The sequence below is a fragment of the Colias croceus genome, chromosome 10 (genome assembly GCF_905220415.1).
Source record: "Colias croceus chromosome 10, ilColCroc2.1".
Lineage (NCBI taxonomy): Eukaryota > Metazoa > Arthropoda > Insecta > Lepidoptera > Pieridae > Colias > Colias croceus.
The window spans coordinates 8,582,638-8,601,938 of record NC_059546.1 but is presented as its reverse complement, the minus strand read 5'-3'; the positions used below and the strand labels follow the sequence as shown (position 1 = coordinate 8,601,938).

The window sequence follows — 19,301 nt, the reverse complement described above, 5'->3', positions numbered from 1 at the left end:
AAAACTTCTGTTTAATATAAACTTCATTCAAATTACTTCAATCGGATCACAATGTGTTTCGAATATCACTTTTAAACTTAGATTTTAAAGTAAATTACGTTAAAGAAAACAGGTAACAAAGAAAATAGCTGAAAGTTTAAGGAAGAAGGAAACTTTCGAGTATTCTTTGATATTCCTTTATACTTGAGCGAGACTCCTTAGTATTATGTGCCTTTGTAATTCAAACTGCGAGAAATAACTTTGCTATACGATCACTACTGTTTGTTATAAAGCGACCTGCATTTCATTTGTGTTATTGTATAAATGGCATACTATGAAAATAGTCTGAATAGTCTTCAAGCGTAGAGTGAACCGGTACCTACTATAGGGAAGCGCGCGTACCATCTTAGACCACATCTTAGCTTTACATCAGGCGAGATTGTGGTCAAGTGCTTCCCTATCTACAGTAAAAAATAACCAAATATGGCTTTGCCTTCTTTTAAACAAAGACTATCTTTAGTCTTTAATTATATTAAAAAATCACTTATAATACACATTTTTGCTCTCGTTAATCAAACATGTGCGCACGAAATCTATACTGTTTGTGTGTTTGGACGTATTAATCTCAGTAACTTCTGGTTCAAATTTTTTTGTTAATTTATCAAGGAATGCTGTTAACATAATATCGCGCTACGATTAAAAGCGAAAAATGCAAAAATATTCCTTTAGAGAGCAGACGAAGATACATGAGTTAGCTTGTTAAAAATAACTGTTTAAAACACTCACATATACCTATTATTATGGTCTATATTACCAATACCAATGCTACTTAATATCTTAATTAAAACTTGTATCCATTTCTTGAAAGTATATAACAAATTACTAACAGCGAAGAGTATTTTCAATTATTTCCTCGTAATGGATACACTCGTTTCTACAATAAATACGATACGGAAACTTTCCGATTGGAATATTGGAAATCCGATATTTCTTGGGAAGTTAAGCTAGTTATTAGTTGTTATTTATATGCAACTGTAGTTTGATATTTGCATTTTAATTTTAACTACGCTAACGCTTTGTCTAAAACCTAATAAATTATAATATACTAAAACCTTCCTCTTGAATCACTCTATCTATTAAAAAAACCGCATCAAAATCCGTTGCGTAGTTTTAAAGATTTAAGCATACAAAGGGACATAGGGACAGAGAAAGCGACTTTGTTTTATACTATGTTGTAGTGATTTTAATTTTAATATTGCTCTAGTAATAATTAATAAACAGATAACATTATAATACTAGGTATATCTTTGGAGTATCATAACATTGTTAATAGTTTTGCAAAATACCCAATTATTATTTTGTTTTCTTTACATTTCAGGAAAAACCTCCTTGTTAACGATATACGTTATTATTGGGGTTGAATTGTAACAGTGAAGTATTCATTTTAATTACCGTTTACCTTTCTGATAAAACTTTTGTCAACTTTATCCACAGAGATAAAACGGTGCTCGTTTTTCTACGAATTCACGCCTAAAATTTAATTTTTAGAATGTCTCGTATAATAAAATTGAGTAAATTAAGATCTCGATTAGTAATTTCAATTATTAATGTTTAAATTTTCTTCTTTTAATATTAATTATATGGTATGTACACCCAAAAGCTCAATGGAAAGCTCAAAGCCTCTAAACTATGTACCTACCTGTGTACACGCATGTAACTATGTACACTCAATACACCTATATTGTTACTTGTTAGGTAATTTACTACTACATACACAAATATAAATAGTTTGTAATTTCAAAAAGCTATTTCACACAAAGAAAATTGATTTATCAAACGTTTTGAAGGAACGAAAAAGTTATTAGTCGATTAAAAAGAAGCCAAATAATTTCTATTTGAAGATCTGTGTTAACAAAGAAACTTTTCGACTAATTAGGTCAATCTTATTAATTAATCATGAATTGTAATCCCATTAACGATATTAAAGATTTTCGGGATAAACATTGTTTCGTATAAAGGAATATTTTTTCCGTTATTATATTTTTCCGTATTTCGATCCTTTTCATGCCTGCGGTTATATGAATGTGGATTTTCGATGATATATTAACATAATTCATTATACTCTTTGTTTACGGAACAAATCCTTATTAGATATCGGATAAAATGGCAGGAATGATTCGAAAAATAAATAAAAGGAAATTGCTTTGGTATGTTAATTAAATTTTGGAATTAGGGGCTCTACAACGCGTTTAGTATACGATTATTTTTATCATCCCCGCATTGACCCATGAATTACTCAATGCAAAATAATAATATGATTAAACAAGTTATATTTTCAATTATATTTTAGGAAGGAATGAAAAATCCTATTTAAAAAAATGTTCTCAAAAATATCTTATTTCTTGTAACTCTATTAGAAATTTCAATTACACAAGAACACACGGTATTTGACAAAAGACTAACCGAAAATATCATAAAACGCAGTCACAAAAAAAAGAACATATTTCTAAACAATCCGCAGAGCGACCGCACGCTGTTTTGTGAAAAAGTACCATTTACACTGCTAGCCGATCTGGTTTTAAACTTTTATTTTAAATAGACAAAAAAGGTTGATAACGAGACCATCGCACCGTATTGAGTTTCAAAGCGATGGTATCTAGTTAAAAGTATGTTCCACGCTTCATCCAGTGAATGCTTTATGTGCGAATTATTCAGGTGAAATTTGAACTTTAAAACATCGTTTTTGGTTTTATTTACAGTTTCCGATTGAAGCAATTTCACGTAGCGGCATTTTTGGAAATATATAGGAAATATAGATGCGATATTTTTTATTCTATAGTACTTAACTATCGTAAATTAGAAATATAGATACGATATTTTTTTATCTTAGTGACTATAATAAATGACTTATGTAGAAAACGACGATAAGTCAAACGACGTAATTTTGTGATGAATGAAAAAATAACTAGATACATCCGTGTTATTGCTATAAAGCGCCCCAATAATACAAATAAAATTCACCAGTGAATCAAATGAGTAATGTACTTTCCTTGCTTAGGGTATTAAATTTATCGTAATCCATTCATTTCTGTTCTGGTATCGGTAACAGTAGGCCTTTCCACATCTAATCAATTATATTCAGAAGCACTTATTTACTTAGATACCTAATGGTTTCGCATGCTTTTTTTTAAATTTGTACCGTAATTATATAAAATTCAATAGAAATAATAGGCAATACTACTAACAACTACAAAGAAAGAAAATATAAAGAAAGTGAATTTATTAATTCAGCGTATTTCGTTCATGTATTGTTTTACACAAGAAATGTTTCCTAACAACATTTCCTTATTAGTAATTAATTAATTGAAATTCAAACATCCATATACATTATACATTATACAATAATTTAATTTATTTATAGCATGCCATTTTATATTTCTAGCTGAACGTTAATGAAATTTATTGTTCCGAAGAATTTAATTAATCACATCCAGCACACGTCCAAATTGTGTTATATCGAGCTTACATTAAAAGGCAACTTACAATTGAATTGTACTAAAATATTCATGCCTTTATGAACTTCGCCAAAAAGTTATCAAATTTTCAATTGGCTGTTTAATATTCTTCTCGTACTTTCTAGCGACATGAAATTTCCATAAGTACAAAGGAAAAAATGTACATGCCAAATAAAATATTTTGTTCGCGACTGTTTTGCATAGAAATCTCACTGAGTTTTCAGCAGCTTTCTTTTGCCGTCTATAGTTTGGAGGTGATATTTCGTTTCCATTCAATATCAGACCTCTTTATTAAAATATGAAACAGTAGAGAAATACCGAGTTTTTACTCTGAAATTATAAACGATGAGTGGATTTTAATTAACATTTGGGCAGTTATTTTTTACCTAAACTTAGACAAAAAGATGGCAGCATAAAAGAGACTGCTTTTTTGTATAATGGCGTCCTGTAGATCATTACATCAATAATAATTATTATTAAAGTAATGTAACACAATGGCGAGCCTTATACCTAACTAGCTGCGGCCCGCACTTTCACCTGCGCTGCTCCGATCCTGTTGGTTTTAGCGTGATAATATATCCTGTAGCCTTCCTCGATAAATAGGCTATCTCCCACTGAAATAATTTTTCAAATCAGACTAGTAGTTTCTGAGATTAGCGCGTTCAAACAAACAAACTCTTCAGCTTTATAATATTAGTATAGATATACTTTATTGCTCAAATGCAGACTGAAAAGATTAGACAATCATAATCATATGCTTCTAATAAGTACATAGGTAGGTACTTATTAAATTATAAAAAAGAAGCTAATTTTAATATTTAAGGAACACGACACTTTTCAACACAATATATCAATGAGAAAGGTGAAATATTATACGGAATGTGCATATTTCGAGAGCTATATTTTTTTTTTGCAAAAAGCTTTTCGAAAAGATAAGAAAAGCAAGTTTATTAAATTTTCTAAAACACCAAATATAAAAAGAAGCTTTTGTGCGAAATTAGAAACATTTTTGTGAATGTAATTAAACCGTGTTTACTGAGAGAAGGGTTAGCCAGTAGCCTCTGTTAACTCAAATAAAAATTAATTCCATATTCTCTTCAAGCGTTGAGCACTAACTTTGAAGTTATTAAATAAGTTAGAAGAATTTAAATAAGTTGGATGGTTTTGCAAACTTTTTGTTTTGAAAATATCTTTTAATCAGATTTTTTATCATAAAAATCAAATCAAAGAAAGTAGGAAAATATTTGGAGACATAAACTTAATTTCGTTTTTCATTATTACTAATATTAAAAATATAATTGAATTAATTAAAAATTCTATATATATATTTTTTTTGGTAAAATAAATTATTTCGCAAAAATCACTCAATAAAACCGTAGATGTCGGAACCGTAGATGTCGGAAAAACAGGGTCGGAAAAGTCCGATCTCTGACAGGCAGATAAAGAGGATAAGGATATTGAAATATCTACAAATAATTTAATCGTTATATTGGTACATTTTACATATTATCATGTCTGAGCATTACAAGTAATGGCTAAGTTGTCTGAGGAAATTGTTATTAATTTTTTTTTTCAGTACGGAACCTCAATCATCTCCAACAAGACATCCAACTTTGACACTCTCAAACATGCAAATAAACAGCGTTGATTAGTCCTGTAGTAGATCCTCGAGCTAGCATTTTCAAACAAAACAGGCGTTAATAACGAAAATCAATAGCTAATTGAATCCAAAGAAATCAGATTTGCTCGAGGAGTAGCTAACGAACCGTGATCACAGCTGCGCCATCTGTGTGGTGGAATGGAAAAATTACCGATAAATTCTTTCTACAGTTACTATGTGCATGTCTTCAATTTGTTTATCTGATTTTATAAAGTGAGCAATATTTGGATTAAGATGTGTAATATAATGGGAGATTTCAGACTGTGATATATCGATACGGTGCTACGAAGGTATGAATTGCCGCGTTCCTACCTTTTGACAAAAAATTCCATACATTATTTATCATTTTACTGATAAGTAGGTATGCTAAATTGAACACATCGAGGAGCTGTGAAACCGACCAGAAGACGTATAATTTATTTTAAATATACTTAATTTAATTTTTCCTTTCTTTTCTGTATTAAATAATACAGAGTTTTGTAGATAATTTTAAAGTACAGATTTTTAGGTTATTATATTTGTAGATTCAAAAACTGTGAAAAATATGAAACTAACACATTAGCAGGTAAACTAACAATTTCGATTAAAGATATGAAACCCAATCAATATCCTAATTGAACAAAGCATCAGAAATCGTTCAATCGAAATGTATATATTGACATCAGTTTAGCAGGAGGCTTAAATGGTGTTTCATTAAGCAGAGATCGGATATCTGAAGGCCTATCGCTTTGAGCTATCAACAGTTTAATTTAGAGCCGCCGAGCCTCGTCAAGATGTGCTAGATAACTAGTTATAATATATCTGACACCTATAAATGCTGTGAACTGTTTTGTAAATACGATCTGGATCAAAGAACTATAATTTAATTTTATTTGAAACCTTTTACTTGATAATGCAAAGGCAACTATGGAGAATCATTATGTTAAAAAAACAACGATGTAGAATCTATATAATATTAAAAAAGAATCAGATAAAATGTTTCCTTTAGAGTTTCCTAATCAAAAGCAACTCTATAGAGTTGTAATAGTTGTTGGTTACATAACAATCATAGGAGAATAACCTTAAAACGTCGTTTAACAATATAACCATTGGTTAAGTTACTGATTAATATAATCGAGCGTAATGAGTATTACAGATATCGTTGAGTGGGCCTAAATTATTGCGATTAGCAATACGCTGTTTAATATATCCACGATTGCTGAAACAATTATGTAAATGAGAAAATATTGCGTGTAAATAGTTAATTTTAGTATCGGTTGAAGTGATAATGGTTGTGTTAAGTGTGTTTTATTTGAATTGCATGTTATTTCAACAATAGTTTTTATAATTGTTTTTATTATCTCAATATTGTATAGACATAAATAATGGTAGAAGATTAGTAATATCCCAACTTATGCATTTCAAACTCAATCATTTATTTATTCAACTAGACTTCTTTTAGAAGCACTTTTGAATATTGTCAAGACATAGCTTTCTCATTTACCACCGATTCGTTCCGTGTAGCTTATGTATCAGCTAAAATGAAAAATAATGTGCCAATGAAAATGAGTGCCTAATTTTTATAATAAGCAAGTGGCGCATCTACATCTAATATCATAAGATAATATCTCTCTATTCCGTCAGTTTAACTGCAATAACATCACAGACGTCGTTAAACAAAAGCCTGTAAAGTTCAAAACAGTCGCTCGTACAGCGGAGTAATTCAACTAAAATTACTATAAGGCTGCTCTCAACGTGAAGCAATCTCTCGAGGACATTAATCTACTTCAAGATAGTGTCGTGTGTCCTTACATTGCTCCGGTGCTGCTTTTATTCAACTCTTGCACTTGATAAGATACTGTTTTTGATACAAGTATGGTAACAGGATTTGGTTGTACCTTTGTCATTATAGATGATGGAAAGGGCTTTATAATCAATAATATAGTATTATATAAGAGTTCGTGTTAGTTATACCACTTACGTATGGCTCAAAGATGACTGAATTGATTTTAATAAATTTTGCTTTTATAGATTTTGTAGGATTAGGATAATAACTGAAATAAAAAAACTAGTAAAGAAATTGTCGAACAATTATTAACAGTAAATATTGAAATAATGCATATTTTTGTTCTGCAATCTTCTGTTTTGACTATTGAGTGAATACTAATTTTATTATTATGATGTTGTGCTGTTTAAACCTGAAAAATAGCAACATGTTATAATTGCACACGCCCACGGCCCAACAAAACTTTAGATGATTGTTTTGTAAATAATTATAAATTCAATGTCACAATAATATATAATTATTATATATCTATTCTATAAATGCATAAAGATGATTCACCGACCTCTATCCAGAAAGATAATCCGCGAAAAACAATAATAACTAGAAATATATTAGAAGAGAAACAAAAGACGAATTAAATTTAAAGTGCACTACACTTTGCCAACGGAAGGTTCTAGTTCCCAGACAAATGCCGCCTTGATGGCCTCAGACGACATAAATTTATGCAAAACTTGCGGTAAAATTATAATAAATATAATATATCTTCCAGTCACTGCTCATTGTATGAATTATCGTTACAAAATTGTCAGTAATCGTTATTGTTTCCTGTTTTGTCTTTAACTAGTTGCGCTCCGCGGTTTCATCCACCTGCCTCCGCTCCTGTTGGTTTTAGCGTGATGATTATAGCCTATGATGATTATTCCTCGATGAATGGGCTATCTAACACTGAAAGATTTTTTCAATGCGAACCAGTAGTTCGTATCAGTAGTAGTTGAGATAAGCGCGTTCAAACAAACAAACAAACTTCAGCTTTATAATATTAAGTATAGATTTTCTTGACATAATTAATTAAAAATATTATATACTTTTCAATTCAAAATTTTACTCTATTATAAAAGCAGTCAAATAAATAAAAAAACTTTCAAAGACATACAAGAAACTTGGCATTACTTCAATTCAATACGTGAAAAGGAAACACCTCCGATGCATGTTTATATTTCTGAATGCAAAACAATTTTCCTACATCCGATATCTATTGGCAGAAAACTTAAAATGACCTTACAAAACTATTTGAAAATAAGAGAAATATACACTTGGCGAATGTATGAAAAGAGCATTTGCCTATTCAAATGGATTGCAATGGTATTTCTGGTTAATTTGTACTTCCATTAGGGTAGTTTATAAATGACTATAAATATGTTTATAAAAAACATGTATGGGTTTAGTTTTACACGCGATAAGGATGCTTTATACTTTCATTCTATGTTACTTAGATAATATAGTCGTTTATCAGTTTAGTATACCTCACATTTAACCTGAAAATATCATTCAATTACTAAAAACGATGCATAGGTAGCTGCTGATGGCATAATATTATGAAAGTGCTTTTCTATCCCTATAGAGGAAGGTAACATTGCCTCTCCGCTATTTTGTAAAATGGGACGTCTTACTACCAGTTTCGCCTATTATTATTGATTGAGTAGGTTATATGAAATGAAATCGTTAGTTAATAGATAAATGGAAATGCAAAAAAATACAACTCTATCATATTTCTTCAAAACCAACTTATTAAAATTAATCAACTTTTGAAATAGGTGTTACTCCTCAAATCAATCGACTACAAGCTAGTGACGTGACGAGTTTTACAATCTTAACGACACGGGTATTCAATCCAACAATCCAATTTCATACCACGAACTTCACACATAAAAATCTCACCTGTAATCATCTGGCTAGCGCTTGTAAGCAACTTCACGTCATTATCGGAGTCCTGTGTTTCGAGTCGCACTGTCACGTTCAGGGGGTCCACCTCATCACCAGCCCTGCCGTGGAGAGTCACCAGGATTGCTGTGGTCTTCCCTGGTACAGCTACTTCAGGTGCCACCACTGAGAAGCCTCTGTAATAAAAAGAGAATTGTTAATTTGGTAAGCAAGGTACTTGAAGTAATACCTTGCAGATCTCTTCAGAGTATTACATACATAATTGGTAATTCTACATGTTATGTAATCAGCCTTGGAAAAAATTATAAGTAATATTACGTAAAGTACTACACACGGACACCCAGTACAGATTGTTTGCATAGTGATTATTGGTTAAGAATCTATTTCTTTGTTGACTTAAGTAGTTTGTTTTAAGTTATATTAGCAAAAATTGAGATTATGTGAATTACTGTGTAACTTCTGTGTAATGTCTAAATATTGTAAATAGTTATTTGCACTCGATTCTAAAATTACTTGTAGAATCACTATCCTATGTTCGTATTAATAAGAATATAAATTATATGCAAATGTTCATTGTTGCAATAAAATATTCTATGAATTGTGTAGGTCGGTTTAAACAAAATTGTGTATAATAAATAAGCTGTTTGGAAGTATTGAAATCCCCTCGCTGCAGTGCGACAAATCTGAAGCATAGTAGCTACGTGTGTACATACACGTACCTACTAAATTGTTGTATTTGCCACCTACGGACAGAATACTGAATTTGTTCCCTCTTCAGTATATTTTATAATAATATTATCTCATTTTTTATCCTCAGTTAAATCACGTTAAATGGAAAATATCTTTATGTTACTTATTTATAAGATTTACAATCCCTAGTTAACTTCAAGTTCAAGCAATTAGTAATGGAAGACATAAAAAAGATATTTAATTATTCTATCTAAACATAAAAACAAAAAATTTATTTAATTTGTGTACTTATAACTATTGATATGTAAACACGTTTAACAAAATATAATAAATGGAAAGTGATAGTGGGACTTTTCATATAATAAATTCATTTTTTTTTCGAAAGATTTTTTGTGACACTTATCACAACTGACTAAAGTTTAAATTGAAATTTACGCAACGAAAATCAATCGCTCTAAACCCAGAACCAACCAAGAACTTTAAAACGTCGTTTAAACGCGTCATAATGAAAAAAGTATGTGTATAGAATAAAAAAAAAAAAAACAATAAAATGCCAATGTCGGTTTTAAAGGTCTAACGGCTTGGTTAACGTCACTTGACGAGGGTCCCGGGTTCGACATAATACATCCCGTCAAGGATTTGTCCCTTTAAGAGAAGAGGCTTTTTATTTTGAACACTGCTTATACTGGGTTTGCTGATATATCGCTTGTAAATGTGGTTCTAGAATATTCCATAGCCGATATCGGATAGGAATATAATTAAGTGCGGTTTTGTCTGTCTATGTGAGTATAACGCAAAAATGAACAAAGTATAAATAACCTAATATCTAATGAGATTTTACTGATACTTTATTTGTTTTGTGAAACGTAATACCTCGGTAATATTAGTAGTTATGAAATATTATTGGAATACTGAAAGGAAAATTACTTATACCTACCTAGATATGTGAAAGTCAAAAAAAGCATAAGATAAGGCATAATTTCATAAATAAAGGTTTTACTTGTTTAAATTATACGAATGCGGTTAATTTTAACTATTAATAGTACCTATTGAATCCTACATTGAAATAATTTATGCTATTAAAAAGCTAATAAATTAAATATGGCTACAGCTTTATGCAAAGCTTAGGTACCTATAACGTTAGTTTAGATCGAACTATTAATATTAATAACTAGCTTCCGCCCGCGACTCCGTCCGCGGGGATGTCGGTCTTCGCGTGGATGGTTTATTTCTCCATTTTGAGTAACTCTGACAATGATATCTTATAAATATCTATTGGACCCAAATACGGCTAGGCCTATAATAACACGCAACGTGTGTTCGCGGTTCTACAGAACAACGTCTATGGATAAAACTGAAAAATTAAGATTAATTTTTTTCTACGTATTTTTTCAGGATAAAAAGTATCCTATTTTTCGCCCAGGATAATAAGGTATAATTATACCAAGTTTCATCGAAATCGAACCGTTAGTTTTCACGTGATGCCTGAACATACAGACAGACAGACAGACAAAAATTTTTTTAAACACATATTTGGGTTTGGTATCGATCCAGTAACACCCCCTGGTATTTATTTTTTCAATATTTTCAATGTACAGAATTGACCCTTCTACAGATTGTAGAAGGGTAAATATGAGGGGTAAGGTATTTGTACTATATGTATAGACTAGCGATATATACATATATTGCAAACTATTTTTAATAGAACACAAAACAAAATAGAGATCGCCATTTTATAAAAACTATCTTCATTTTATAAAGGTACCTACTTCTTTTGAAAACACGTTTTTCTTGAATTACCTACTTATCCACACTTATTAATTTTCAAGATTTAAATATGTAGTAGATATTTTTTATTTGTTACAAATTATTTGATTTATGTTACAAAGTACATACCTACCTACTTCTAAAATACGAGAATTTAGGTAAATTATAAACTGATTGTTTTTAAAATTAATCAAACGTTTTCATAAGTTCGTGATCCGTATTCTATACTATAATATCATAAAGCTGAAGAGTTTGTTTGTTTGTTTGAACGCGCTAATCTCGGGAACTACTGGTCCGATTTGAAAAATTCTTTCGGTGTTAGATAGCCCATTTATCGTGGAAGGTTATTTTCTATCATCACGCTAAGACCAACAGGAACGGCGCAATGCGGGTGAAACCGCGCGGAACAGCTAGTATAAAATATAACAAATACCTACCACAAGAATTATCGCATCTCGGTATTGGCTTATACGCCAAATGTGTACTTATATTAATAACGGCGCTTGTAATCGTACCTTTGTCTTGTTCTATTAAACTGGGTCAGCTTAGTATGTTTGTTTTCATTATTTTCTATTAACTCTAATCTTACTGCCACAGATTATATCACAACTTAAGCAATCCGGTCCGTCTACAACAATTTGAGGCCTCGATATATTGACATTGTAGTTTTATGATCTAGATTTCCGCCCGCGGATTAGCCCGCGTTTTCAAAGGATAACCCGCATAGTTCCCGTTCCTGTGAGATTTTCGAGATAAAAATAGTCTATATGTCTTATTCTGGGTCTTCGTCTACCTACATACCAGATTTGATTGTAATCGGTTCAGTAATATTTGCGTGAAAGAGTAACAAACATCCATCCATTCATCCTCACAAGCTTTCACATTTATAATATTAGTAGGATATTCAATCAAAAACTTGCCTTCTACGTTTACAAATAAGAATTTGTCACAATAAATACATGCCAACCAGTCGAGTTTGAGCTCACTTCGATCGCACTGTTTCCTGCCTAAACTTCAAGATCGTGTCAATTGGCTTCTGTTACATACAATCAGCCTGTATTCGTACAAATATTATACACAGGGGACGGATGGGACGTATCGTCTTGATTTATACTTGTTTCTCTACACTAAGTGGGTCAGTGTTTATCTTAAATAAATATTGTATGATAGTGTTTTTATCTTCCTCAAAGTAATATGTGAAATAAGCAGACGCTTAGACCAATTTCAACTTGTTATATAAAACGGCATCCTGTTTATACAACTAGCTTTCCGCCCGCGGCTTCGCCCGCTTTGGTTTTGGTAAAACTTTTATACATGAAACTTCCTCTTGAACCACTCGTATCTATTAAAAAAACTGCTTTAAAAATCCCTTGCGTTGTTTTAAAGATTTAAGCATACATAGGGATATAGTGGCAGTTAAAGCGACTTTGTTTTATACTATGTAGTGATCTGTAACATCCAGTCTAAACGTATACAAAAACCTTAATATTGATTTTGTTTCAGCAAAATCACCGAATTACGTTTCGCCCGTAATCCCTAGCCTTGTACCTATGGTAAACTTTTGTAGTAACTATTAACATTGTTAATGAACTAAGAGGCGGTAAGTTTGAAATCCCAGAAGCACAGTTGCCTTTATTATACCTTGAACTTATAACAAACTATTATGCATCTCACAAATTCTCCTTTGATGCTGTACTGTCTGTGTTATGTGTATTTAATAATAATAGTGTGGGTGATATGATTATAATTATTTTCTTATAAGCCGGGAGATGCTGATATAAAATATTGGGTCATTTGTTTGTATTGGTCCAGGGGACTTAGAACGCAATCACAAAAATAAAAATGATGGTCAGAGCGCTGGCACCTTGTTTCTATATATAATATCATTGGCTGGCACCAGCGGCCCAGTTGCGTGGGCGTTAGTCTAACTCGTCGGATAAATTACGAGTGTCTAACAATTTGTTCCACAAAAATTATAAGATTCAAATTAACTTCAGTTTCTACTAGTTATAGATATAACTTATAATACGCATTTGTATTAAGGACTTTTTTTATTTATTTTCAGATCAAACTTTGGAAATTTCAACGAAATTCGCACAACTACTCCAGTGAAAGTTGCCTTGGATGTGTCATGTGACTACTTCTAATTCTATGAAACACATAAGAAAGGAGTTAATGTGAAAAAAAGATGTAGAAACAAATACGCCATATTTCCATTGCATTTTTCCCTAGAAGAAAAGCAGATAAAAGAATTTATTTCACAAAAACAAAAAATCGACGAACATCATTGCAACAAAACAACCGATCTTGAACGTTTTTAGAAATGGCGAACACAAAACTCGTCGAATAAGCGAAAATGGAGTGGCTTTCAAACGTCCAGACTTGATCCGAGATTAAAATAAGTGCCTACATTTGTATTAGAAAAAGAAAACACGCTTAAACCATTTTAATCTTGATTAATTTACATTATTCAAGAATTACTTAGTCACTTTATGTTTATGAACGAAGAAATAACGAAATAAAAATAATGGAATGAAAGTCGATACAATCAGTTTTTAAGCAAATTTTGCCATTGATTTAATTATATAACTTTAATTCATAAATTAAAGTTATAAATTTAGAGAAAGTCAAGCTCAATAACGTTGTCTCTATTTATAAATTGTGCAAGGCCCGAATAAACAGAGCTGCTACAATTTCATACCGTATCTGCAATAATTTTAAAAATGAAGTCAAATACTACATCTGAACTTTAATATATCTCCAAATTGTATAAAACATAAAAGCAAATCAATCATTCAACAAAATAAGCAACAATGAAAACGCAGCATAATCCGTTTTCCATTCCCGTAATTGAGTGGATTAAAATGCAGACGAAACACCAAAAATCAATCGCGAATCCCAAATTAAATTTGGCTTTGCTCATAGCTGAACAATATTTTTCAACGTTAGCAATTCGCAAATGGACACTTGCCAACTCTCTATAATCGATATGAATCCCTTGAGAAAGATTGCTTTAGTCGAAAGCTGCATTTTTTTGTAAAAAAGGTTATTCACAAGAGAATAATGTTTGGATAATGTAATGTAATTGGATGAATAATTTCGCAACTTATGTCTCGGTTCGTATGTTTGTTTGAATTTTAAATAGATGTTTATTTATTTCATATTACTTGTAACTCTTGACGTAGCTTTTACTCCAGTTCCACGGGTTTGTAGTTTTCGATTAGTGAATGAAATTTTGGTAACAGACGTCTGATTCTTAAAGTTTAATCTAATTTAAATCAACAAGATATAAAGATTTTTCTTTTAACGTCGTTTCTCAAGGACACAAACATTCAAATGGTAATAATCTACTTTATGACTGACTGAATTTTTATAGCGCTTTTGTAGAAGTTGTAAATAAATATCAGTTTTTGCACAACAAAAAGACATTAGACAGTATTTTTTTTTATTAATTTACTCACTAACTACTTCGAGCACTATTTCCATGATTAACATTTTTATTTTATTCTCACAATAATTATTTTTCTATATTGGCACTAAAAAATAGCCCGAGCGTTGCTTCAAAAGCTATTGACACTCACAAAGGGCGCCAAAGGCTCCGCATAAAACCGCAAAGGCCGGACTGAAACTGCCTCGTGAGCTTAAACGTCCTCACGTAGGTATTTAGAATGTTCCAGAATTTAGCAGAATGTTCCGTGGTTAGTTTGTTAAGTTGCGGGATACTGTTTATTTTTTTAGCAATGGTCACGATCGTAAAAATAGAATGAACTCTACAAGCATACAGTTAATATTTAGCAATCGTTAAATTAAAATACATGAGATAGTGTTTAACATAACGCCATTTACATAAAACTCTAGCTATTACACCATAAGGTACAACTATTTCTATAGGTTTAGACTGAGAATCTTTCTGATACGATCTATATGTAATAAGTAAACCACAAACATTTGATTAAACAATTAAAAAAATGTTTCTTTGAAACAAAATTTACATAAATTTACCAAAAACAGTGTTTTTATTACACCTTGAACGACCATCCCTTAAGTGCTTAAATATAAACAAAATATAAAGCAAGCAAAATATAAAGTAAGCAAGAAATAAATAATTCAGATACAATCTAATATCTGGGAAATAACGATCTTTTCAAGTGGCTTACACCAGTACTGGAATATATTAGGGTCTAAGTATGTTGATTGTACGATATTCGACGGGTAAATATGGGCAGGGTAAATACGAAAGGTATAAATAAGCATTGGTTGTATGAGAAAAAATGAACCCAAGGTTGCCTAAGGCTGGGAACTGACATTTTATACCCGTTTTTTTGTACCTGAAAAATGATTGTTTGTTGAGTGTAATATACTGTGTCAATTCTTTGGCACGCTCTGTAGTGTAAACGGATTGATTGATTTTAGCTTGTATAGTGTTTACTAGGGTTAATTTTAAGTGATTTATACAAACATTATTAATAATTGTGGGTTTTTAAGATAACCTTACGATAACGAGGGCATAATATAGAAAAATGCTTCTAAACGGTGTTTTATTTTATGCTTTAAAATGTATTTTATAGGTTTACCATATTTCAGTAAATCATACAAATTAATTGCACTTAACACGAAATTAACATGATACGCTAAGTCATTTAATTTAACTTCGTATATTTAGTTATAATTATTCATAACAACAAAATATAATAATGTTATGTTACCTATATTTATCCCGTATTATTTTAATAAAAATAAGCCGATTTATATAACATATTAATTCAAATTATTTTCGAACAGCATGCTAATAGCATTAAAATGACATCGTTTCATTTTAACAGATCAAATTATTAGCACCAAATTATAAAATATATTCCAAATGTGAATAAATATATTGATAATTTTTATTAAATAAAAATAACCAGTTCTTATTCGTATTTTTTGGGTACTACGATGTCACAGTATAAAGCAAGCTTTAGTTGTCTTTTCCATGTGGTGTGATGCACCTTTATCATAATATATTATGTTTTTATTAGATGTAATCTTAGGTTTATTATATGTACATACAATTGTTATCAAAGTAGTGTGAAAATAAATCTCATGGACACATTATAATGGAACATTTCCTGGGAATGCAGCACGTTTGGGATTTATGAGAGGCGGTAGCACGATGCCAGCAAGATTTATAAGGATTAGCGAAAGAACTGTTTATATCTTCACAAAGGCTAACCATTTTTAATATAAGATGGGGCAATCTAACATCTAGGATACCTATTTTTCGTCATGCAGAAAATAGCAAAGTTGAAACCGTTTAGTTTACCTACATAAAAATTACCTTCAGGATGTAAAAAAATGTTTACTTCTGATTTCACAGTTTTCTTAGTAATTATCCTGTGAAAGTTATCAGACAGATAGTGACATAATGTATGAATATAATAATTATATGTGCTATGAGGCTTATAGTATCAGCAAGTAGTGTAACCGGCCCTTAATACTCTATTAAATACATCTCCTAAATTAGCGCTCTCTAAGGTGCAAAGATCACATAATAATTCGACACGGTAAGCTTACATAAAAGGAAGTTATCAACGGATACTCATTCAGTTATTCATAAACTCGATTTAGAACAGTTCATCAAAGCTCCGAAGCCTACAAAAGGTCTAATCACGCTAAGATTCTGTTTACACGGCCTACAAAAGTGAAACAGCAAGACGGGCCAATGCATGGATGTATGAGAACTAGATAACGCATATTAGGTTATCCGATTAAGTTTTTTTAGTTTATAAGCAATTACTACATGTTAAGTTATGATGGGGATCAGTAATAGGTAGTTGCTTAATCGTTGATTATTATTATTGAGAAGAATTAGCTAACAATTTTAATTGATATTGTAATGATCTAAATACAATACTATGTATTGTACGAATATAATTTAGATATTCGTACATTATAAAATATCCCTAGACTTTGTTGATGTGTGTATATCGGGCTACATTAAAAAATAATTAAAACTAATAGAAAAAAATATACATACAATAATTCTTCAACTAGTACGCGTCAAGACTATCACAAGCATACCAAGTCTGCATTAACGTTAAGACTACAGCAAACTTGTGGATAAAAGTACACGAGGTGCTCCATCCTGTCGTCTCTAATTCTTTGAGCCAAATGCTCAAAGATTAGGCCAGTGGGTCGGTGGGAGGAATGAATAATTCATTAAGACGTAATGAGCTGCCACGCTTTCAGTCGCCGTAGAGGATTTATAGAGTTGTTTTTAAAAATCGTATCTTATCTAGAATATCGGTAGTCTATGTATTTTGTATAGTATCCGGATTAACAGATTATTACTTTAGGAATATTTTTAATATCTCTTTAGTTAGAGCTTATTTACAATTTATATATTTTAACAGGATAACGTTTTTGTTTCATGAAATGTTCCGATCAAATCATTATTGTATTATTTCAACTGACGCATTAATTGTATTTGATGTCTATTTTGTTTTATTGGTACAATTATTCTCGCTGTTGTTATCATATCGTAATCGGACTTTAATTATTAAAATTAACCTATTAAGTTTTAATGTGTTTAATAATTCGTATCAGACGAATAATATAAAATATTTTCATTACTTTATATTTATATTGAGCGTGTCGTAAACATAGAAACATAGCTGACGTCTTCACAATATTATGCCCAATATAAACCAAACAACACTTTATTCTGACGAACAATAATTCCTTAAACAAAACATTTTTAACAATTCCTAATCCAATAGGAACGAAGTACCTATAATCCATAACGTAACTTTTCCCGCCATTAGACCAGGAATGGCAATAACAAATCCAAACGAACGCCGAATATTGGCAAGATACAATTCATTCTGTGGCTTGGAACATGCCAGATGGCGCTCGACATCCAGTTATTAACTCTATATTAGGAATTGGATCAGGAACATATTAAAAGTCTCGAATGTACTGAAAATATGAGGCTTTAAAATGGTTCTAGACGGTTTATGTAGAGCCATTTCTACCTATCATTAGAAACATTGTATTTACACTTTTTCTTAAATCTTTTATATGTATTTCATAGCATTGTAACTCTTATGCAACGAGCTACCAGCATCCTATGTATGGTGCCTATATTTTATTTATTTATTTATATATTCTTTACTAGTTGTCCGGCCCGGCTTCGCCCGAGGTACATATTTCACAATAAAAGGTAGCCTTTGTCCTTTACCGGGTATCAAAATATCTCCATACCAAATTTCATGCAAATTGGTTCATTAGTTTATGCGTGATTGAGTAACAGACAGACAGATAGAGTTACTTTCGCATTTATAATATTAATAGTATGGACTATGGATTGTACATAATATACCAAAAATAAATAAGCTATACTATAATTAGATACAATGAAAACACACGGCATATACCGTATACGTACTAAAAGGCGGCCTTATTGCTCAAAAGCAATCTCTTCCAGGCAATCCTGATTGGTAAGGAATGTATGCTAGAACGCGACTTGGCTTTTAATTTTTGCGTAAAAGAAAACATGAAAATGTTATACCAAAATCACTCATTTCTCAAATAATAATTAAATAACTCATAATCTTGGGTATTAATTTGAAAACCAGACAAAGTTCACGAGACAGTCTATAAGGTTTCATAAAGCTACTTTGAAGTCGATGTAACGTGTTTTTTCCCTTTGATCGTCATTTTAATAAAGAGACTTTCTGTCACGTTTCGTTTTACCTAAAAATAAAATCCCAATTATTTTTGAGCTCGAAAAATAAACCTTGTTATATGTGGATTTTAATAAAAAGCTCTGGTGTATATAATTGAATTAATTAAATTATTTTTGGTTTAAAAGTAAAGAACACGATTTTAATGATACAGTAACAGTTATTACGAAGTTTGTAAACTGTGTGCAGTATTTATTAAAATGAAATTAAAAACGAAAAGTTTTAATGGTTGCAGTTATTTGTTTTACCAGTAAAAGTAA

The 19,301-nt window shown here is 30.9% G+C and overlaps 1 protein-coding gene across 1 annotated transcript in view; it reads right to left on the bottom strand.

Moving 5' to 3' along the window:
- The window catches only part of LOC123694842 (C3 and PZP-like alpha-2-macroglobulin domain-containing protein 8), a 163,462-nt gene that overhangs the window by 81,645 nt on the left and 62,516 nt on the right, over positions 1-19,301 (bottom strand). The window contains exon 3 of the mRNA XM_045640437.1: positions 8,858-9,036. Within this exon, the coding sequence (XP_045496393.1) occupies positions 8,858-9,036 (179 nt within the window). The remainder of the gene's footprint in view (positions 1-8,857; positions 9,037-19,301) is intronic.